This window comes from Rhipicephalus sanguineus, chromosome 6, assembly GCF_013339695.2.
Source record: "Rhipicephalus sanguineus isolate Rsan-2018 chromosome 6, BIME_Rsan_1.4, whole genome shotgun sequence".
In the NCBI taxonomy this organism is placed as follows: domain Eukaryota; kingdom Metazoa; phylum Arthropoda; class Arachnida; order Ixodida; family Ixodidae; genus Rhipicephalus; species Rhipicephalus sanguineus.
Genome location: NC_051181.1, coordinates 73,539,871 through 73,564,437, shown reverse-complemented (window position 1 = coordinate 73,564,437; position 24,567 = coordinate 73,539,871). Strand labels below are relative to the sequence as shown.

The following is a 24,567-nucleotide window of genomic DNA, read 5'->3' as shown; positions in this document are numbered from 1 at the left end:
TTTTTGCCGGGCTGTGCTCAGCTGGCACAGTTGGGCCTCAACGGTAGTTTTGTTAGCATGCAAAAAAACCACAGCGCCAGCTGTCAGGAAGTAAAGGGTGGGCAAAGCTAATGCTCTGTCACAGCAGCACTTGTCAGCTTGATCAGATCGGCAAAGCTGACCAGACTCTGGTGTGTATTGTCACATGGTTGTGACGGTGAAGAAAGCAGTCGCGGCTAGTAAAGATCAAACTCTTTGTTGCGCGAACTTGTGCCCAGAAACGTATGACGCTCAAAGTGCAACAATATCGATGTGCCCAGTCGTCGGATGTCGAACAATCTGATCAGCGGTAAGGCGTGTCGGCATTTATACACGTGGCATCGAAGATCCTAGCCTTATCGTTGGTGGCCGCGTTAGTTCCAGAATAAGCAGCACTGTTCGCATTGTGTGCTCAAACTTATCAGGACAATCTACGTTCCGGCGCATTTCGACATTCTGGCGCAGTGTGCGCAAGGCAGTGGTTGCAAGTGTAATGGAGCGGTTACATGAAAATAGAAAAAGAAGCGTGCATGGCAATATTGACACACCTGCCAACTCAAGAGTGGAGTCGATGGGGGCTGAACAAGTTCGGCTGCTTTCGTTCAGCTACGAAAAGACTTGCGTGACGGCAATGACGGCCTGTACCGCAGGTGGCCAAGAGTTGGTGTCCTTGTTTTAAGCGCAAGACACACCAAAAGGCTGCAAACTTTTTCCGAGGCGTTGTAATGCTTGCCAACGAGAAAAGTTGGATGGACATTGACATCGCTTTTGGTTGGACAGACTGTGTGAGGCACAAAAGGCGCTGTGCTAGTCTGCTCGATGCCTTTAGGTGCCACTTGGACCAGCGTGTATAGAGGACAACCTTGCGGATTAAATATAATTTTTTTCTTCAAGAGACTGTTCTTGCATTTAAAGGAGTACTGACACGAATTTTAAATATTTTCGGACTGTCGCTCTAAATAAAAACACTGGTGTCGAGCACCCTGAAAAAGAGTATCGTTGTGCATGGGAATGCATCAAATATATTATTAATACCGCTATCTTAAATAAACACTTTCAGTCTCGACATCGAGGGGGCAGCTTCTCACTCACGTTTCATCGCAGTGTGAAGTCTCGGGGAGACAGCAACTCGTGACGTACTAGTGGCAGATTCATCATATGCTCGTGGTGCAGGTAAACATCGATGAATGAATTATCGTCCAGTGACTCCGACGGTGATTTCGGTGATTTAGGCTGCATGCAGGACGCAGAGTTCGCAAACTCAGTGAAACTGTGTTGACTCGTCGGGATAATGTCCACTGCGGTGGGGCTGGCTAGCTAATGCTCAGCGACGAAAATTATAAAATCAAAGTAAAATATTTTATACACATTGTCCGACTCCAGTGTGTGGAGAGCGTTAGCACTACATACCAAGCAAACGAAAAACGTCCCTTTGTCGCAAAATCATGTCAGTACTCCTTTCAGTGATCCCAATCCTTTTCACTGAAGTTCTATTGTACTTACTCTCATTTCCCCTACCCGAAGGTTCTGAAAACCTTTAAACAATTTCTGGGGAGAACCTTGCATTCACCACTCACCCTTTGTTGTTCCTGAGAAGGCGTCAGTTTGCACACTGCACTGGGACTCGTTGTGCTGCGAGCAGGTGACCTGCATTGCATGAAAGTCCCTTTTACTTGCATGCCACGACAAAAACGTACATCCAGAATATGGAAGTTCATCTACTTCCTTTGTTGCAGCTACAGAAGTTCAAGCAGGAAAGCAGTTCCACATAAAGTATCAGAGCCGTATTCCTTCGCTCCAAACCTTCGTGAAAGTGCCACACCTTCTTCCAAGATGAAGGCTCTAATGCGAAGTGGTTTAAGTTCCGAGGTTCAATGGCTCAACACTGCCAAGGTCATGTGCGAAAACTTTACATCTCGAAATTATCAACAGACGTACTTCTGATCCGAGGTCATATTTTAGACTGACCATTATCCCCATTGCTTGATCAGGTTTATAGTCCAATGCATCACCAAAGTGACAAGCACCCTGGGACGGTGTAACCAGGCGATCATTTTCAGGGCACACCAACTCTTCCAAGACCTCAGATTACTCGGCAATGGATTTGTTAGGCACATGGCCCACATTTCCAATTCTCTATCTCTGCCCAGTGCCAATGCTGCCTTGCCTACCATCATAGTTGATCAGCACCTGCTGAGTGCATAGGTGCATGCAGGATCATGCGTGAAGAAAGGGGAAGGAGGGATACGGCATCATAGCCTGACGCCTCGGCACTATGTCCCGGCTCTTGCCGCCTGTCACAAAACACAGTTGTATGATTTACCTCGAACACAACTGTATGATTTACTTCCCATAAAACACCAATTTTAATTGAAAACCAACAGATAATGAAGCCGTGGAAGGTATAGGAAACACTAATTGTACTGTTTTATGTGTATCGTAGTAATTACGATATAAATGCGCAAAGAAAGTAAAGTGGAAGAAAAGACAACTTGCCACCGTAGCTCAATTGGTAAGGGCATCGGGTGCGTTAGCCGAAGGTTGCAGGTATGGTCCCTGCCGGCGGCAAGTTGTCTTTTATTCCACTTTACTTCCTTCGCATTTGTGTCATAATTACTACAATACAGTTAAAACAGTACAATTAACATCCCTATAGCTTTCTTGGCTTTATTATCTGTTGGTTTTCATCAAGGCTATATCTAACAAACAAATGGGGCCTTGAAATTCCCTTCTTTCGATTTCAACTGAGGAACTTAACAGCACCTAACGCAATCGTACACACAGTCCAGTCAACATTCTCGGTGCTCTAGTTGTGTCATCTGAGATGTATGAGCTTCCACGTACACTGCTGGCCATATAATAAAAGGTAGATGACCAAACTTGCGCCACCCACCTACCCCCCCTGCTTGGGCGAGAGAGTCTAACTTGGGATACAGGTGACACCAGTGTTGTGTGACATGCCTACCTGTCAATGATGACAACCGCAGCCGTGGTGGGGTGGTGGTGGGGGTGGTGGTGATGGTGGTGCTGTTGCTGCTGCCTCGGGGAGGAGCAGCTCGTGTCCATCTCCCCTGGCTGGGCACACCAGGCACCATGGGGCGCCGCAGCTGCCGACGCCAGTCAGCGACGTCTCTCACTGCAACGGGCGGACTAACACACTTAAAAAGGGCCCCTAAACCATCTCCGATAATTTTATACATTTCAAGTGAGCGCGCGCATGGAGTTCAGAATGCCATCACGATTAACAATGCCAAATGCGACAGTGCTAGGAGCCGCAGGCACCCCACAAATTCTAAGGAACAATCCCCTCTCCTCTCCGGGCCTTTCGGTAGCCCTCAGTGTTCACTGTGACGCTAAAATTCTCGTCTGCTCATGTCATCCACAAAAAGAACCTGTTTCTCTGCTCGCAGGCACGTGTGCTCGTCACTATTCCTCCTCGCATGGCGGGGAGGAGCACTTGGCCAGGAGGAGAGACAATCCGACGAACGGAGCACAGCGAAGGAAAGAGTGAAACGAGCGAGGGCCTCTTTTGTATCATCAAACGTGTGTAACTCCGCTATTACAGCACAGTTTCGAAAAAATTCTCACGGCTACGTGTTTGTTGCAGACTCGTGCAAAACTGCAACACCACAGCTAAATTTCTACGTCGGGGTGGTTTAGGAGTCCTTTAAAAGGGACACTAAAGAGAAAAATTATTTATTTCGTATTAGCAAGCTACCCTTCTGCAACACCAGAAACACCGCTCTCGCCATAAGAAAACACTAAGCCAGAAAACACTGGTGGCAACACCACCCGCACTGACTCATTCGTGACGTTACACTCTGACAGCTTCCAATAGGTGTGCAATGTTTTGTCTGAAAATTCAAATTATTATACCATGTTCTAAAGGAAACTTTATTCAGTGAATGTAACCAAGATTGTAACCAAGATTACAGTGAATGTAATTCACAATCTTGTGTGCGAGATCTTTTTGCGTAACCTTTAACACTGCACTTCCGTACAGCGCACACATCTAGCAAGCTTTCAGTGTCACTGCTGACACATTTAAAAAAGAAACCAGAAAAGATTATTGACAAAATTCTGAAAAGAAATAACTAACAAGGTGTGAGCACATCAGAGAACACAGTGAAATTGCCAAGTTAGGCATTTAATTTATCGCATTTGTATAATGTAAAAATTATTAATTGCAATATGTGCAAGTCTGATAGAAATGTACTGCCTGTTGACTTGGCACAGTTTGAGCGATGTTTGAACAGTTGCTTTCCTATACAGAATTTCCAGTGTCCAGGGCCACAATTTTGTAGCGACACCTTCTGCTCGATTCCTTGTCACTCTTATCGACCACTGTTCACTACTGGCTGATCCCTTCTATAACTAGGGTGGAGCGTTGTTCTGACCACGGACAACGTGCAAGAAGGAATGGCAACAGATAAGTAATTGCTACACAGTGATTACTAGTGCACTGCGATGCAAGGCCCAGTTATGGTGAAAAAGTGCGATAAAATCACAGTCCTAGTTTCTTCTTTGCTTAGTGTGCTCGGGAAGAACTGCTCACCTAAAGATTTCGCACACGATGACGATGCAGGAAGCCCAACACAGATTGCCTCTCTAGGGACTCAAACTTGTTGCGAAGCACCATGCTGCGACTCTGCCTGCAAAGAGGAAAGAGAGAGAGTCGGTCTAGTGTTGACGAAAGAATCCGGCACACATTCACTTACTCCTTTAATCTGAATGGTCGTGAAAAGCCAGAACTCTGTCATCTCAACCTGCTGGACATTGCAATAGCACACTGGACAGTACATGCTAGCACAATAGAAAACCACTGACATCGTCATGTCAATCCTTACATAACTTGAAGTCCTCCCCATTAAGAAAAGCAACCCGCTTCCAAACGAAAGCAACAGTGCAAGGTGGTTGACTTAATGAGTCCAATAAGCAAATTAACGCTATCTACCTTTTCTCTCTCAATTATGAGCTGCACACTCAATTACAATTTGGCTATGGCTAACGTGACCGCTTTCCCAAATTCAAACCCACTGTACTTCTGTGCGCGAAGATTTGTGCCGTGTGAAGAACTGAGACAAAGCCCAAGTGCCTTGTGATGAAATGGATCCCATTTACAAAAGGGCAAGGTAGCATCCCTGCAATGAATCGTGCACAACGTATGGCGGAAAAGGTCCTAAGCCGATTTCCTTTGTGCGGCATGCACGTGCAGAGTGCACGAAATCGATTAGTCAGGAAATGAACAACAACAAGAGGAATGTGTGCAAGGTCTTGGCTGTAAGAGCAACAGAGCAAAAACAAAGATGCATCAGCACAGAAAAGATCCAGCACTCCAGGCTGATTGACTATTGCGTATGAAAGAGACAGAAAAAAAAAAAGGATAGGAACAGATGCGCATGCATTCATAACAGAATCTACGGCACATTCAAAGGCAGCCGGTAAGCCCATTCATATTATAAAAGGTACAGCAGGGGGTGGCTTTCTGTGCATATGACAATTAGGTCTATGGTCCCAATACACTTTTTGTTCGTGAACCTTCCGTCGTACAGTCGGCTTAAAGTGGTAGGTAGTCTGTCTGATTGTCAGAAGAAGGGCGACACAAAGATAAGGGCTAAAGCGTCGTCGCAGTTACAAGAGCAACGTGGACAACCACAGGCCTTACAGTCGAGATCTCTGAATTACAGTACTTCGCCAAGTAGACTTCTTTAATGCTCACTTCAATATAAGTGCATTGAATTTTTGCCATTCTACACGTACGAGAACGCAACTTTGATGGCTGGGAACTGAATTCACATTCTTACACTTGGCAACAGGCAGAATATCGTCAAACTCCGGGGAGTTACTTTGACCAAGGGTACCTCCCTCAAGCGCGACAGATCTTTTTTTTTTTTCCTGTTACTTAGAAGTATTCAACATCTTAAAAATAATATCTGGGGTCTTACATGCCAAAATGATGACACGATTATGAGGCGTGTCATAGTGAAGGGCTCTGTAAATTTCGACCATCTGCTGTTCTTTGACGTGCACTGACAATGCACAGTACACAGGCCTCTACCATTTCGCCTAGATCAAAATGCAATCGCTGCAGCTGGGATCAAACTGGCCTCACCATGTTAGAAAAAACACCAGTGAAAAGTTGGCAAATACGAAAAGTGAATGACGATAAAAAACAATTTAGGAAAATATTCAACACCAATAATTGAGCACGCAAGCGAAAACAAAGGATGTGAGGAAACGCACACTGCGGAAACAAACCAGTGGTGTCGAAAAAACAGGAAAGAAAAGCAGAATGCAGGTAAGTGGAAGCGTAACATTACTTGCAAAATAATTATTAACAGGTGAAATGAATTTCAAAAAGACTTGTAAGTGCCGCACAAAATACAAAGATAAAGTGTGAAAGATGCAAGGAAGGATGCAAGTGTCTATAAATAAGAAAACTGAAAAGCGTAACAATTGATCATCATGTAATGTGACATTACGTGGTGTTAGCAAAGAAGTGCATGTCCAGAAGGTACCAGTAGCAATCTATCTAAGAAGCGAGCTTATGTTGGGAAGATCATTGTAGATCTGCCTCCCGATACTGCTTTCATACTCCGACGCTACTTTCTGTGCCTTCGGTGTAAAAATGTCAAGTTTTCTCGGCTTCTCAGACCTTGCTGTGCTCTCACTAAACTGCCTGCGGCTAAAAGAATGGAATTTATTGCACTTTTGTTCCATTTTTATGTCCGACTGAGCACAGCTGACTAAAATTCATTCGTACTGACACATAATGACTAAACAATCCAAAGACTGAATCAAAGAGGATATTGTATTCTTGTTATTATTCAAAACATTTGAATATTTGCACATCGCCAAAACAGCTGTTAAACAGGGTGCCGCCCTGAGGTATCTATTACCTCCACCTCCTTGCAATTGAATAGTTACGCTTAGATATCTCCTCATATGCATGCCAAGCAAAGCTAGCAGCATTATTTCAACCTAAGTGAAGGGCTGAACAATTTGAGCCATGAATACTGCCTTCTTTTATTAAACTCCGCATATGCTAAAAGGAACTGCACACCACTCACGTCAATAAAATAATGAACACATCCAGTGGTTTCCCATTGTTACGGTCTGATTGTGTGTTGAGAGTGACGAACGCAAAATAAATCTGGCACTGTTGTGATGAAAATTTGGAAGTATGTGCAAGGTTTCGGCCATGCGTGTGTTCCAAACGAATGGGTGGGAGAGAGCCTCCAGAACTCATCTGTAACTAACGCCACTGAACACATCTCTTCCACAACGAGAAGCAAATAAGCGGCTAATGTTACCTATGATAGACAATGGGATCATATCTCTGCGGAAGACTTGAGTGTGTAGAGAGCTCAAAAAATAGTTGTCAAGGTATATATACAGTGCGCTACGCAGCAGACAAAAAACAAAATGGTCCTACAGAATCCGTGCTTAATAACATGCATGCATGCGGAGAATTCTGGGCTATGCAACACATACTTAGAAACAACATATGATAATTTGCTGGGCAGAGTGGGCTTGCAACCTGTTCACTGTTTTACAATTTTTATTAATTTCAACTTTAGTCAGTTGTTAGCTTTCTTCGTACTGTTTATTTCATTGTAGCTTGCATGGATGTTTAGTACCTTCGCGTTGTAACATGTGTAAATGCACAGACAGCTTTCCAGAAATAAAAGAAAATAACAAACAGATCTCCGAAAGGTGCCAAAAACAGCACTGAAACACCTTAATCAATGTCACAGTGCAAATACAATAGGAAAATTAATATTTGCAGAATAGGTAAAAAAATATATATTTCAATTCTTTTATTATACTATTGTTCAATGTGCCAATTCCACACAACGTGTTTTTGCACAAAGTATAATGTCCTATTCATGCTCACAACAAATGGACAAAGAGGCCCTTCAATGACAAGAATGTATGCACACTGCCAGCCAAATTCAAATGCAAATAAGCCTAAATGAACAATAATAAATCTTTGCATTTATATTTTTCATCTGAGCTTTTGCTAAGGGTTTGACTAGGCACATCGCACAAAGGCCTCGGATTGCACCATGTTAAAAGACTGTCCGCGCATCAATTTCAGATAAATCTCGCAAACCATTCCTATATAAAGGACGAATCATTTCCCATAATTTTTTTAGCTTCTGTAGGCGCCACACTACTTTTAATTCTTTTGCTTCCCTAGCGAGAGTACCCACTTTGGTGTGCAACATTAGCAGCAATATATTCTCCTTAAATTTGTTGTTCTTAACAACTTAACTGTGTCCTTTAGTTAACATACTTAACTGTGTTGTTGCTGTGTTCAGCCTCAACCACTTTTGAACAAGTTTCCTTAACGGAAAAAGTCAACAGGGCATCTTCAGTTTTGTGCACTCAAAGCGCAAGAACAAACCACTAGTCACGCAAATAAGAAAAAAAAAATATGCATAAAGGATGCAGGGCTCTGGGTGTACAAAACATTTGGATGTGTTATTTTTGAACTCCCTTTTTGTAGGCAAACGAGTAGACAGGCAAAAAATGAAGTCCACAGTGCTAAAGATAGTGCCGTGCAGTAGAATTGGGAAAGAAAAGTGCACAATAACAACTTTCCGATGGTTTCTAACACAGCATGCGACACTACACAGACAAAATATGACATAAGTGCCACGTCCATTTCAAAATGTTGCTGGATGTGTGACAGGCAGGGCAGGAAATGCAGCCCTTTACAAACAAAAATCAATTACACCAGCAGCAGATGAGGATTTGCATTTTTTTCTATTTAGGATATGGAAAGTTAAGAACAACAAGGAAGCATGCCTAGATAGTGCTGACCCCCCCCCCCCCCCTGCATCTCAAAATGAACGAATCCCAATAAAATAGCCAGACTTGCAGTTCTATTAACATTTGAGGGACATAAGCACACTCTCCTATTTTTGCAGCTGGCTCTCAGCTACAAACAGTTATGTAATATCATTTGTAGCAGCGGCATGGCTCTGAACTGAGAACGTCATCTGGCACGATGCTGCACTCTGCAGGCCTTTTTGCAAAAAACACTATCAGTCAGCTCCAGAGCACCATGTCGCCACTAGTCATGACGCAAAATTGTACATGGCTCGCACAGACGTTTCGTAACAGATGGAAGTGTCCAGTTTCTGATGAGAGCTGTCAACTCTAAGCCCAACATGACGGTTCAGTAGCAGAAAGTGCACCTTTTCAATCTACTTCCACAATGCGACCACAGTTATAGTGCTGAGCTTATTATCCTAACCTGACGTCCAAAATAAAAAGAAGTTGGGATGTTGCGATAAACGCACACGCTAGTCCGACACATGGATTTGGATACTATTTAAAACACAGCAGCCTCATTTAAATTGAAAGAGTGAAGGTACCTTGCCACTATCCAAGGAGATAACTACTACTTGCACTGATTGATTGATTGGATTTGCCACTGTAGAGCAATACTGCAGCTAAGAGAGAAGTCATAGTGGGGAGCTCAGTAATAAATGGGTCTGAATTTGAATACTGACTGCCTGAGGTCCAATGCTTAAGTTTCCCATCAATTTCTCCGAAACTTGGCACACCGGTAGCCAAACTTCTAGTGGAACCAATGACAAAAAAAGTTTTAGTCCTTCCATCTACAAATTAAAGCCATAATTATGCTCATCAGGAGCATAGAACTTTGACTTGAGAACATCTTACGTTACCTTTCTGGGCACAGAAGGGTTAACATACGCCAAAGCTAAGCACACAAACATTTTGGATTTCACCTTACACGAATAGAAGTTGCCACAAACAGGAATTAAATGAACAAATTAAGTTCTGCAGTATCATGCCCCGAAACCCCGATACTACTATGAGGCATGCCATAGCGACGAGGGGACTCCAGAGTGATTCTGAACACGTGGGCTTCCTTTATGTGCACGTATATTTAAACACACCAGTGTTTTTGTACTTCACCTCATCGAAAAGAAGCCGCCACAGACACGAATCAAACCCGCACCCTGATGCTTGGTGCAGTGCCAAAGACACTAAGCTACCCCACGGCAAGTCAGCCAGGAATTGAACACATGACCTCATTAAAAGCACGGGAAAGTGCAAGGAGCTAAGAGCAGAGAAATGACTGTTGCTTCTCCACCAGTGAGAGGTTTCAATGGAATGGACAGCCTAAATTCTCAACTCCAGTCTGTAAAGGAGGGAAAGAAAAGTCATCCCACCAACAGTAGCACTAAGTTACCATTAAAATTCAATACACATTTTCCCAGGGTAACCGTGGCCGTGGAAGAAAAATGCTATCTTGGTCCAGCAATCGAACCCAAGGCAAATTCTTTCTTGGGGAGATCATTCTGACGCCTGAGCTAACCAGGAGGTTACCAGGCCGCAGAACGAAGCCAATTTAATAGAAAACTCAAAGCAGGAGCCTTGCTGCTACTGTAAGGCGGATGTCAATTTTTCGCTTTAATGAGCCTTGCTTCAACATGCGAGTTTGCCAAATGCTGTTGCCAACGGAGTTGCCAAACCAAGTGCCTGCTTATTCAGCTAGGCTGAAACTGAGGCATGCACCTCAAGTCATTGGTAGTTGGCAATCGATGTGGTTGCAATGATGCAATAAACAGACAAAAGGACATACAGGACAAAGACAAGAGCCAAGAAAAGAACAGCAATTGTCTCTGTTGTTCTATTTATCCAGGTATCCATTTACCCATAGTGGGTAGCACAGTATTAAAAGACACTGCTGTTCTCCCAATGTTAGTTTGATTGCATTATAGATCGGGGTCTTATGTGCCAAAACCACCATACGATTATGAGGCGCCGTGGTGGGGGATTTCGTATTCGTTTTGACCACCTCTAGTTCTTCGACATGCACCTTAATGCAAATACACGAGTGTTATCGCATTTTGTCCCCATCGAAACGTGGCCGAAAGCAAACCTGCGTCTTCGAGCTCAGCACTGTGACTACCAACCTGTCACTGGGAGTAGAGAGCCCAATATTGTTAGTCATACGAAAAACTTGGCTATAAATGCACTTTTTAACCTGAAATCTCAATTTGAAAGGGCTGCCTCAAAACTCCACCCATCGACAGTGATTGTCATTTTGGCATACACAATGAGACATCAAGAAATCAGGAGTCATCGCTGTGTTGTCTGCTTTGAAACAGTCATGCACCACAGCGGGCGTCACAATTTAACGGTGCCCACAATTCCTTTGCTCGCACAGTAACGTGCTGCAGTAGGTTACACTAGCTGCAGCAAACCACTGGGATGCATATAAGAAAAAAAAACAAATTGCTCCATGGCAGCCATTACATATCTCTAGGTCTTACAAACACCCCCTGTTTTCAGCATGGCCTTTGAGATGAGCTTCTGTTTAAATCGGGGAGTCATTCCCGGGGCATGTCAACTCATTTCATGATTTGTTAAGGGGCACTAAAGGCAAATAAAAATTTGTATTACAGTGAAAGGTCAATGTTTGAGAACGTCTAAAAGGTCAATACTATCAATAGCAGTGCTCTAGTAATCGAGAAATAAAGGTAAATGTAGGAGACTATATGCACCACCAGTAGGACGTTTTGGAACAAGTCCGATAACATCAAGAGTCCTGAGTACAAATTATTGCTACTATTCAAGCTACTTATGATCAAAAAAAGAACATTCCAAGCATAGCAAGGCATAACAAAAAGCTGCCTGTGCGTTTCTGTTTGATTCATGGAAAAAATAACTTGACGTTACAGTGAAGAATGGCACGGGTTGTGCAAAAGTTCAGTTTTCACAGGGCTGTGCTCTGCTCGCGCGGTCGCGTCTCAGTGGCAGTTTCATTATCGTGCACTGCTGTGTGTGCCTTGCACGCTCAGAAAGTTGTTCTAACGGAATGTTCGACAAAATCCCGTGTCCACGTGATGTTGTGTAATGTGCCCTTTAGAGCAGAAACCACAGCGTCAGCTGCTGGGCAGTAAAGGCGGGCAACATTGGGTAAGGCAAACGCTACGTCAGGAGGCCTTTTCAGGTGTGCAATTTGAAGTGCGGTAATGCTGTGCGGACCACTAAAACGTGATTTTCATTTGAAATGAGCATTTCTTTGGCATGAAGCAAGCACCTACGAGGTTTCCGGAACGCTATTTCAACAATCAACGTCGACTTAACATTTGCCTTTAGTGTCCCTTTAATTAATGGCTGCCACATTACTGCACGGTTCAACTATGCCATTAAAAAATTTAAATACAGATTTCCTAAAGCACTAACTGTGTCAACAGAGTGAAAAGGCAATGGTGCCAAGTTCGTTTGGCAATGAGTATTTCTAGATAAACGAATCCCTCGCAGCCTTTTGCTATAATTGTAGTCTGCTGTAACCCTCTTAATTGCAGAATGGACAAGTTTAACCAACTATTTTGTCCTAATATGGCTGAAATCACAACAGTACACTGCATTCAATGAAGACATCACAAATTGACTCCCCAAATTTAAATTCACAAATTAAAAAAAATTCTGCCTTTATCTGGCAGTATTAAAACCATCACAAATGTTATATTCTGTCCATCCAAAAATAATGTTCATAACATTAACACATCCAGCTGAAACTAATTAACATTTTACACGTTTCCATAGCTTTTGTTGTGAAAGCATCTAACTACCTACTGCATGCTTAACAAAAACAAACCAGCACCTGTAAAATGTTTTTCACCTGTACTCTGAAGATGAAAACAGGTTAATATTAAATGCTCTCCTATTCAGTTGTCTAACTTGACAACACTGTGCAAGCAATTGCTGAATCGGATTTTGTCTGAAATTTCTTTCCACCTTTAAGAACTCTGTTTTCATTGGTGCTTTAAAGCCTACGCATTGACTCTTTATGGGCAATATCTTTAACACTTACAAGCACATCTTCTGTTGTCAGATGTACTTTATTATGTTCTTGTAGAATCTCTGGGTTCCCAATTATGCCCACACAGAATTGTGTGGTTTATGTTTTATAACTTAGCAACACTGCTTGTTGGGCGAGTTGGAACGAGTCAGTCATAACGTAGTTCAGCGCAAAAAACAGGCAACAGACGAGTACGAGGACAAGGACACAGCGCACAGTGTTTTTTGCGCTGAACTACGTTATGTTTTATAACAGAATAATCTTGTATTTCGCTGGTTGAACCCACAGGGACTTCTAAAAGTTAGAAATCATAAGCTTTTGTTTTTAAAGAGTTGCCAAGAGCAAAACATCCACAGAGCACAACTTGGACCATTGATCTGGTTTTGTCTGCACCAAGCATAATCTGAAAACAGGCATCTTATCATGCTCAAAAACATTGTGCTTACAATTAACATGAACTAGGAACATAATGTAATGACAGCATAACAATGATTCTCCAAGACTCCGTTTTCAGTTAACAACCAACACAATAATACAGATAATTCTCCCAAAAATGCAAAAGTGAACACTACTCCAGCTTATGTGTAAATAAGGACCACTCCCCTCTATTACGAACAAGAGATCTGTAGCAGCCCAAAAACATCCATTATATGTTTGCTTTTTATCAAACGCTGCCAATTAATCTATTCTTTTGACCAATAACCACAGCACATCATTGCTACAGTCAAGAATGAGACAAACTCTGCCAAAAAATTAGGTTTCAAATTTAATCCCCGTGTCCTAAAAGACTAAGAACACTCTAACAGTATGGCGAATACAGCTGTAGGTCACCAAACACACATAAAAAAAAAAAGGCAAGTATTTGGGGGATCTTTCTGCCATACAGCAACAATCGTCATCTTGGATGTTTGCATTTCATTTCTCGAAAACTATGTGCTTGCTACTTTCTTATAAAGAGTGCTACGTCAAGCTGATAAATGCACACCACTGGTGATCAGGAAGTACCAGGTCATGATGAGGGGATAATGCAAAAAAAAAGCACGCAGGATAGATCAATATTGCTGTACGGCAGGAAGATGCCCCAAATACTTCTTTTTTTGCCAAAAGTGTGATTCCATGGGCAAAAAGTTGTCCTCTATTTACACGTCTTGCTGGATTCTAAAGTGATTGCGAGCCTTTTGATAGGAAAAAAAAAAGCGTGATATATGAGGAGGACAAAAAAAAAATGCCATGTTGTTCTCCACATTTTTTCAGAAGATTTCAGTAACAACTCTTGCCAGAACAGAAGCCCTTGCATGTGCCGCTGGGCACAAACCATTATTGTTCTATAGTTAAGCCTATGTCATGCCAATTGACGCTATTCTGTACTTCTGAAAAACCATGTGGGCCGTAACACCAACAGCTGAAAATTACAGTGGCATGCAAACGGAGCTCATTTAAAACATACGCTTACTTCTGCATCTCCTTAAACAAATGAAGTGATGATGAACATGAAAGTAAGAGTTCAATAATTTATGCAGAGAGCACAAACCAAGAATGAATGACAAGAACAGTAGAGAACAAACACTCGACTCTCAGCGTTGTCCTCTGTTCTTCATAACCTTGATCCACTTTCTGTACATGCTAAAATATATAAGTTGAGTCACATGAAGTACCCTGCCAGCATATCCACATGAAGACAGTCATATCATGTAGTCTGCAACTGCACCCATCCGGCATGGCAATGTCCAAATAAACTAAGAAAAAGCCTTTCACAGCATTTATTTTGTCACGTCCTGCAGAAAGAGCTGCTTCCCCAGATGCAAGCAGGGTTGATGGTTATCTGATCCTGGCATCACTGCCCTTGTTGAACTACACAGCTGGAATGCTGCCAGCTCTGGGCACCCAGTTGCTACGAAGCTTCCTTATAATACAAAGTCCGGACTTCACTTAGACACCGAGCATAGCTGTACATCGCAGTTATCTGACAAAGATAGCCAGACACCAAATTAAGTTTGCAATGAGCAATTAAGAAGACAACGAATGATGCTAACATTTCTCGATCAGAGAAAGAAACTTGGTGCATGTCATGGAGTGCTGTGCTATGCGCTGTTGCATTTTTTTTCCTTACATTTATTACACCTCACTATTTATTTGCCCATTTATTTATATTATGTAAAACAAACCCTGGGTCTAAGCGGGCAGGCAGTTTTAAAATGTAGAGACAAAATTAAAAAGAAAAAAAAACCATGCAACCTGATTCAACATTCTTTAAATAACTGAGGCACAATATAGTGAAACACTAAAACTTTGGTGGGGTAAGATGAAAAAATGCCTAAAGTTATTTTTCCAATTCCGTGGGAACCATGCTTTCCTATGTGGTTTATTACAAAGTCTATTGCCACTTTAAGCTTGATTGCTACATTAAGCGACTGGAATCTTTCGCAAGCAACCCCTGGCTATTGCAAAATCACTTGTGACAGTCTAGTGCGCTACGCATTGAGGAGTGAAACAACCCAGGTCATCTAGGCACCTTGTTGGAAGCACCGCAAGCATTGCCTTTCATTCATCTTATGTGTTTAAGTAATGAGCGCTCCTTTTTATTTTCTCTTTAACATGTAGCTGTCCAATGCTGCTGCTATTTCACGATATTTAACATGGCCAACTTCCACCAGCTATACTAGTGCAGGACATTTAAGCATTAGCTCAAGTTATTCAAAAGCTCAAATTTAATAAAAAGAAGCGTTTTAAGACTAAGCAACCCTCTGAATAATGGTAAATAGACAATACTGTCACTAACTCATTATTTAAGCAATGATACTATAACAAGCCATCCCAAGCTTTCCTTATCTTCACTTTACATGGCTCTTAGCTCGCAATGCACAAAACATGGGAAATTATACAGAGCTTTAGACTGCCACGAGTTAGATGTTAATCCAGTGCACAGATATTAAAACAAGTGCCATTCACTTTAGTTTGATCCCAGGACAACTTTTATCTAGAAAAAAAAAGTACAAATAATAAAGGAGAGAATGCTGGGGCTATTCTCTTAACCTCCATGCAGCCGGTATCTGATACCTGCATATGTCCTATCTCATCGCGCTATCTAATGCTCTGCTGTGTGCAACTGCTCTACAAGTGCTTTCGAAACTGTTCTGAATATGGCTATCTGTCCCACACATACTTCACCTGCCCAAAAACCTTCTTGCTCTCAATATGAACAAGAACATTGGCTACTTCTCTATAATCCAAACTATTATCCCACTGTCTCTTAAAAATAAGCCTATAAATTATGTATTCTTTTTCTCATTAACAGCCCTTAAAATCACGAGCTTTTTTGTTAATATTCAAACTGTTGTCCCCATTGGCGTAAATCCGGTTAAATCACAAGGGGACACATCTTGTCATGGTGGCCATTTTGTATTTATTTTTGTTTATATAAAAATTAAAAACATTTTTTGAAATAAAATGTTAAAGAAACTGAGCATGGGTTCTCAGCTCATGTAATTGCATTGTTCTATTGAGTCTTCTCCGAAAGCGGTCAAGTGGCAGTTGCGATTTCAATAGTCTCACATAGCTGAAGGGTACTGAACACAGACCTACACACACTAACAAATTAACAGGCATTAACAAAGAAAGTTGATTGCACTGTACTTAACTTTCAAGCAATTCAAATATATGGCGTTTGAAAGACAAATCCCAAAGGGGCCTATGCAAGGGGTGTCCCCCCCCCAGCCTGAACACAAGGGGGGTCAGGACCCCCATATGAGTTACGCCAGTGGTTGTCCCGTATGTTAGCATTGGTGATCCATTGAACTTGTTGGCAGTCTCACAAAAAACGTCAAAAAAAAAAAAAAAGCAAAGGTGCAAAATGAAGCTATTTTTCAGCAATGTAAAACCAGGAAAATTTTCGGTAAGGTCAAAACTGCTTTGTCTACCTTCTTTAACTAAATGGCCACGTTTTGAATGGCTGTCAGTGTCAATAATTGCTTTTATGAATAGCTAATTTAAGTACAACGTAATCGGACATGCCCATACCTTCATGCAGTAAGTGCTTTGTGTAATTTTTTTCACCCAGAGCATCCTGCACGTTGTGCTTGTGACAGCTTGCTTCAAGGATACAAGTGCTAGGACAAACTTCCTCATACTCACATAGCCAACCTTATGCTGAGCTTTATGGTGATGACAGTGCCAACAAAACTAAACCTAAAACTAGCAAGGCATCCTTTGTTCAAGGGCTTACTTGTTTTGATTAAAGTTGGAACTATGAGAAGTTCACAATCGGTGCACCATTGGCAAGAACATGCCCCATAAATTGAAAATTGAACACCTAGCGTCACTTTTTTTTTTACTTCCTATCCCAAGTATACTTCACACATGCTTTATGTAGAGCACAAGGTATTACTGCAAGTTTACACATTTCTTGTGGTTTAGTACAGTAAAGCTTTGAAAATGGGTATGGCTCATAAAAAGCCCATTGTGGCAGGGTTTATAAGGGAAAAAAAAAAAAAAAAATCAGGAAACTACAGTTTTTACTTAATAGTGTCTTGAATGTTTCTAAAAATATGCACCATAATTTCCATTCAGGTCAACTACAAAGAAATAGACTATAACTGTAGATACTTTGAAATCTCTAAATGAAACTAAACTGAATCATACAATGTTTTCGATGCATTAATACATGCTTGTGGATGAGCCTTCACATCAGGTTTTATAAAAATGTAGGATAAATAAAAGAAACAAAAAGTTCACCTCAACATGACGAAAATATGAACATGACAACCTGGCAATGCCGATAATAGCTGAACCAAGTGATTAGGCACTTTTCTTTTCAAGGACAGCAGCAGGCTGTAGTCATGACTGGGCAATGCCTTCAAATGCATGACTTTTGTTTTGTCTGTTTAATCCTTCTGTGGACTTTTTCACTTTGTGCGGGTACCACATGACAAACTGGCCTAGAGAAATGTATGTTTTCATTCATTCTGCAGACAACCTCTCGTCCTTTAGCCATGCTACGTAAAACTTCAGACCTATTCTTAAGCCTTGTTGGCTAAGGTCTTAAACAATTTGTTGCAAGCCATGCGCAACATTGATGACTCGGGCGTCACCACGAAACCACAGGATGCCAAAATTTGCCCTGTTGATCCTCACTCCTGGTCCTCCCTAGTTTAAGTGCTTCAACGCTTTTGTGGTTTTTGAAAAGCACAGGAGAAATTGCATCAGCTAGCATCGCTCCATTCTGTCTGTAGTTCCTCGTTTTTCCTGTAAAGAATTAAGGTCGCTGTTGAATCTGTACGGATGTTTGCTAAGATACTGACTTATCCTTTCTGTGCACCTTGCGTACACAATGCCACCGGCCCACTGCTCCATTCCCAGCACCACAGTGGACTTGCCCTCTACGACCTTGAAACATTACTGATTGTGAAACACTAGCCCCGAGAGCTTTCAATATTGAATGAAGCCTGCCTCTGTGATGACAACAAGGAAGTGATAAAATAGTGCCAAACAGTGCATCTATAGAAACTGTCTTTTAGTTTGCTATTAAGCTGTCACAAACTACCGCTTGACAACAAAGTTGTCAATGATGACGAGCAAGAAATCGAGAACTAAAAACCGATTTGGTATTTTTTTTAAGTACTAAGGTAAAAGCAGCAGTCTTGTTGGGCGAGTAAGCTGTTTTACAGCAATAGCGAATGATATGGTTGCGACCACACTGTCATTGTGGACATCATGTTGGCACAGTATCAAAGTGCATGCATCAATGTTGTGCCATGCCGTAGCCATACATAGAGGGTCTGTGTTTCGCCAACAAACTGTTAGTGACAATAAAAAAGAAAAAAAAAAAACATTTTTGCAAATTACTATTCTAAGTCAGGATCTTTCATATTCATTCCATGCTTTCTGCAAGGATCAACTTGATGGCTATGGCTACACCATGGCAAGCATGTCCTCACTGGGTTTGTGATGCCACGAGGCGAGAGTGTTCTACATTAGCTGCCGTGGCCACGGGTGCGCTGGCTAACACTCCCGTGAGTAACACAAAGAACCAAGAAATTGGATGGTGGAAAGGGCGCCACCATAGCGCAATTGGCAGTGTATCGCACGACCAAATGCAGAGGTTGCGAGTTTGTATCCCACTGATGGCAAGTTGTTTTTTCGTCCACTTCCTTCTTCCCTCTTCTGCCTTCATTTCGAGATTGTTACACTTCTATTAAAGGATACAAATAATGCTCCCTGTTCTTTTCTTTGTGCAGCTGTGTCTAACAAAACAGAGCCCTCGATCGATTCCCCTTCTTTCCTTCTTAGTGGGTTATGCTAGGCAAAACTAGGTAAGGCCTCCAGAGATGCGTGGTGCGTTTGGCTGCAAAAGCAACGAAGCCAGGTGAATGCATAGTCATGCTTCACTGAATTGGCTCTGCGAGAACAAGGACGGTGCTGTGGCTTCTGCTGCTGACATAAGTGTTTCGTGCATATTCTTCAGAGCTCCAGTTGATCAGCTGTGTGCACTGTTCTATTTATTACTTAGTTTGGTCCCTGACAAAATGACAACACTTCTCCTTAAGTCACATTTCTGTACACACCAAGACACCCACAAAACCACTGACATGCTCCTTGCAATGACATTCTCAGAGGTGTTAAGCAAAGAGCTAAACTTTGCCTTCGCTCTCAGTTGTTCACCTTCGGGCAAAGCTGGTAATTCATTTACTCCACACCTTCAACTCTTGACAACAAGATAAAATTACAATACTCCTCACGCACTTGAACTGTGAACATTTTTTTCCCATTTCACCGACAACGCATCAGTCTTAAGATTGCTGGATGCAATACTTGCACAAAAAGGCCGATTGTCGGCACAGTTTCAACATGCATTCGGTAAAACAGCGCGACGATAAGTTGGTTGTGCACACCACCTGAGATCGGGAAACAATTGAATATTTGCAGAAACCATGCCCAGCAAAGTTTATATGCCAACTGTACACAGCCACTAAGGCCTTTCACTAGTTTCCATTAAACACTATGAGACACCACACCTATATCATTTTACACTGCAGCACCAATGAGCCAGACCTCTGAAAAATGACTACAGCTATGGGTTTGAGCCATACTAAAAGTTAAAATGCGCACTATATACAAAAACCTCAGGCCCCAACTCACCACAGTTGCCGCTTTACAATGTGAGACTATAAGTACTGATGCCTGAAGCATGTGTACTGCTGCTGTCGGGTACTGCCAGACACCAGACATGCCCCTGTTGACACCAGACATGTCACCTATCACACCAGACATGCACATGTTGACTGCAACGCAGCAGCTGCATGAAAAGCGAGCTATGCAACAAGTGCAACGCTGATGCATAATCTATTCCTCAAAATGGAGAAAAACTCGCGAAGGTCTGCGTGCAGAGGCCGTGTTTATGATGTTTTTCCCTATTGATAGCTTGCATGTGACGTCATAGATGCACAACATGGCTCCAACATGGCCGCTTAGATGACGTCAAGGCGGCATAATCACACGCCGATTAACCTGCTTCAGTGCGGTAACGACGTAGCTGGAACGTTATTGGGCCTTTGTGCATAAATACCGAAAGAACCAGCATGCGATGTACTGATAACACCACCGTGACATCACAAAGTTCGCTTCCCGCCATGTTGGTGCACCAACGTGGCTGGTCCAGTGACGTCAGTGCAAGCCATCTATACTTGGTAGACTCAAACATCTCAGGGAGATCGGCTCATGGTCAAAGTTTCTGATGAGCAATGAGGACCAGACTGAGTTGGCGTTATTGCTGGGATCACCCACTTTGAACATACAGACAACACTGCTCAAACAAAGATGCAGAGCAAATGGACGTCAATCTCCAAGGAAGTTTTAAAATAAGCCTCCTGGACTGCAGTCGTCTCGATGGGAGAAAAAAAAAACGACTGCAGTTATCTTACCACAGGCACGAATAAATGCTATTATATACTGCAAGATGTAAACGCGGTGTGAAAATCAAGTTTGACAGAAATCTCTGCTCAGAAGTGAACACTGTGAATAGTTCAAAGTTGGATGTCAACTATAAAGATTAGAAATAAGACGTTTGAGCTCCATGACAAGAATGGTTAGCATGAAAACTATTCAATCATTTACGAGATTTATTTCTATTGTGTTACACGGTAGAAAGAAATATACGAGGTAACTTCAGGGGAAGTAACTGCCCAGTGGCCAAAGATCAATGAAGCCTAGAAACAGAGGACCATGAAACCTTGTTTTAGGCTTTTGATTACTTATCGGGTGTCAACTGAGACACTGCTTTAAAAAAAGACAGCTGCACTAAGCTTCGAACATTGACAGCATGGTAGATCACAGATACTGTGAGCGAGTGGAGTGTAGCAATGCCAGCTAAGGATTGAAGTTGTACCTAATGGCAGAGGAAATGCAAACCAGTAGGTTGGAAAATGAATGGGAGCCACATTAGACCAACATAATTAAGCTATATATGTTTCAGTGCTATTCAAAGTAACAACTATGAATCACAGAGCATATTCTGGTCTTCACGCTGTGATTGTGATACCGCTGCTACGAGTCCTTTGACGTCATGCGGTTCAATGTCATTGGCCTAGGCTGCGGTGTTCATTTAAGTGACTGCCCTTCGCAACAGTCGAAGACAGTGGCAGGGAGAAGCATGCCTCGCCACCTTCGAGGTGCTGGCTCAGATTTAAGAGTTTGAAACACCAGTAAATATCGACCCCCCCCCCCCCCGCACATACGAAAAAAAGCGTAGCGAAAGTCCGCACTGCACGCGAGCAGGTGATTACGATCAGCAAGAGCAAAGAAAGAAGAAACGTTGCTGCAATTCAATTTCCTCCGCACTCCGTGGGCATTCGCAGAAAAGAGCGGTGGCTAGACAGTATTTCAGAAAGGTGCAGACATAATTTACGGCATCGTTATGCGATTATGAAGTTACGACTGGGGGAGCACTGCCATGCGTGCGGAGAGCGTGTACGAATACGGCAACACTTTCATTTATTCGTTTCTTCTTCGCACAGACCATTCGCGACTTCGCCCGGTGTGGTGCACTTCGGAAAAAAGTGGGCACTTCCTGCGAACCGCCAAACAACTAACCGGCACGCTAGTGGGTTAACCAACGAGTGGTTGAACTGAGCCGACGTCCCGAAGTGCACAAATATAGCTTGCGAGCGGTCATCGAATTTCACCAGCACCGCACGGAACGCTGGGCGCCGAGAGCAAGAAAGCGCGTAACATACCGTGAACACGCCATGCGATCGGGCTTGCAGATGGTACGGGTCTTTTTCGATGTCGTACGTCCGCAGTGTGCGTGTGCTTGGGGGCGAGTGCGAGCCGAGTCGAGGGATTAAGCCTAACAACAGCCGCATTGTTTTGCGTGCCGTAGACACACGGGAGGCATCGAGCAGGGCTCCAGCATGCCCACACGCTAGCACCGACCGTTGGGCGACAACACACGCAGCTACAACCACGGCTCCAAGATGGGCCCCCTCCGGAACCGCGGTCGGTCGTGGCGGTGCAGCGCGGCGCTTCCCAAGCATCCACTGACAAATCCACTTCCGCGAGAGAAAATAAAGAAGTACCACTCACGGCTCGGGCCGGACTCCAGAGAAGTCTTGCGACGACGTTTTCCGCGGCTTGTGCGGCCCGAATCGGCGGCGCCCGCAGCTAAAAGCTGTTGCCGGGTCCGCACGCGCAAAACATCCACACGGCCGACTGTCGTCCCACTTCCACTACGATCGCTCACCACGACGGAACAGTCATGATAACCCACTGATGCCGAAATACAACACAAACAAGACACGCCGAGGGATGTCTAGCGATCAGGTGGTTATGCAAATACCCGCGGCTGAGCGGCCGACTTCGTCTTTCTTTTTGTTCAAACCTCGCCTTCCTCCTGCTCAGGGCCTCGGTGTGGAACGAAGAAAAGAAACACCGAGCGCCACAAACGGAGCGCAGCTTCGAGCCGCACCGGAATCGTGACGGTCGGCGACGGTCGGTTTCAAAGGTGTCGCCATCTATGTTGCTTTTCCTTTGGTGGTCCACGGGAGCGCGCTCTTACGGAGAAGTTTCAAAAAGGAGAAAAACGCGGGCTTTCTTGCGACCATGGGCGCGAGTGCGTGAGTTTTAAAAGGTGAGTGCCGAAAGTGTGGTCGTCGCTCGAACGCGGTTGAACTTCTCGGATAACTCCTCGATAAGGCGCGCGACATTTCCCGAGGGCCATGGCGGTAAATCCTCATCGTAGCTCCTTCTAAACTTCACATGGCACATCACTGCCGTGCCTTGTTTCCGTGTTTTACTCCAAAAATAACGTCGTTTTCCTTTTGCGGATCGACTGCTTTTCATTCGTAGCAGTAGCTGAACGCGGTTGCTTCAGTTTCAGTATATTTGTCGCGAAATATCCTTGACACGTTGCTTCACGACGCATTGCATTCTTTACAGATCCCCGAAACGCGCCGGTCGTCATCTCGATAGGATGGCAGTGGTGGCAGCATCTCCGTGCCAAACGGAGAAACGTACCTCCGAAGTGGTTTTCGGTACGTCGTTGGAATTTCTCCGCCTACACCGATTGGGGATATCACGTTGTACAGCGACTCGTTGCAGGTTTTGGTTTCATGTTCACCGGGAACTGGTTTGGCTCTCCGTTTACGTTAGAAACGGCACGCGCATTTCAGCTGTCTTAGCAAACGTCTTGGATGTGTGCGGGGTTGAAAGGCAGCCTTCTGGAGGCCTCGCGACGGAATAAACAATCAACAAATCACGGCCTCTTAATTAAAATATTTGATACGTAGACGTGGGGCTCTCACGTTGGTGGTGCCATCTCTTGTCACGGGATTTAATCACTAGTGGCGCAGTCGCCGACCGTATTAAACTTTGTGTAAGGCAAGTATACAAAGCGACAACATACATGCAGTTGTCATTGTACGGGCATTTCACACTACAGTTGTCATATTCATCATGCACAGTTATGACATCTTCATCATGCACAGTTATGACATCTTCATCAAATTGCACCGTGGTGCGCCATTTCGTCCAGTCATCGCAGCGCCTGGGCATGCTAGTGTGATTTGTCGAAGATGGCATTAAAATATTTTACGTGACTTTTATTTATTCTTCGTATGCCTAGCAGCAAGTCACTTTGAATAAAAAAGAAACACGCACAAGTTTCTGATACTCTAAGACAGCGAAATAACCATTCCGATTGTAGCACAAAGCCACTAGGAAATCCAAATGGATTTCTCAGAAAGAAAGCTTCTTAGTTGCCGAAAAATTCGTCCTGGTCTGGGGATCGAACCCGGGACCAACGCCTTTCTGGGGCGGTCACTCTACCAATTGAGGGAAGCTAGTGATTGGCAGAGCGAGGGCGAATTCATCGACAACTCTCTGTCTATTTCTGTTTCTTAACCCCTTCGCCACCTTGCGGGATTCTGCAGAACTGATCTGCAATAATTTGATACGCTGTTCAAACTGTTACGCTGGGCCCTTACGAGCATTCTTACTGACTTCTATCTCTCAGGCTGCCTGTGCCACACCGTGCACTTTCAGTCGTGATTGGGCATTACCTTGATTAAATTTCTCTTTTGCAAATTCACTCCCTTGCTTGGCCCGTGTAAATTGAGATGCCATTCATAACACAGAGATTCAAAGCCAGCAGAGCTAAGCATGATCGAAAGCACCCCTTGCGACAATACTGTGACTCACCATTGGTA

At 43.4% G+C, this 24,567-nt stretch overlaps 2 protein-coding genes across 3 annotated transcripts in view; one reads left to right on the top strand and one right to left on the bottom strand.

Annotated features, from left to right (window-relative positions):
- The window catches only part of LOC119395885 (sentrin-specific protease 7), a 76,362-nt gene extending 53,527 nt beyond the window's left edge, over nt 1-22,835 (bottom strand). Inside the window, exons 1-4 of one of the 2 annotated variants that reach the window (XM_049416806.1) lie at nt 22,448-22,835; nt 4,567-4,670; nt 2,984-3,148; nt 1,596-1,665 (exon numbers count right to left, since the gene is read on the bottom strand). In XM_049416806.1, the coding sequence (XP_049272763.1) occupies nt 1,596-1,665; nt 2,984-3,084 (171 nt within the window). In that variant the 5' untranslated portion in view covers nt 3,085-3,148; nt 4,567-4,670; nt 22,448-22,835. Of the gene's footprint in view, nt 1-1,595; nt 1,666-2,983; nt 3,155-4,566; nt 4,671-22,447 lie in introns of both variants that reach the window. The other variant, XM_037662895.2, reaches the window with a different exon arrangement.
- A 66-nt stretch (nt 22,836-22,901) lies between these two features.
- LOC119395884 (protein MMS22-like) overlaps nt 22,902-24,567 on the top strand; it is a 123,499-nt gene continuing 121,833 nt past the window's right edge. The window contains exons 1-2 of the mRNA XM_037662893.2: nt 22,902-22,991; nt 23,300-23,394. Of these exons, the coding sequence (XP_037518821.1) occupies nt 23,334-23,394 (61 nt within the window). The 5' untranslated portion in view covers nt 22,902-22,991; nt 23,300-23,333. The remainder of the gene's footprint in view (nt 22,992-23,299; nt 23,395-24,567) is intronic.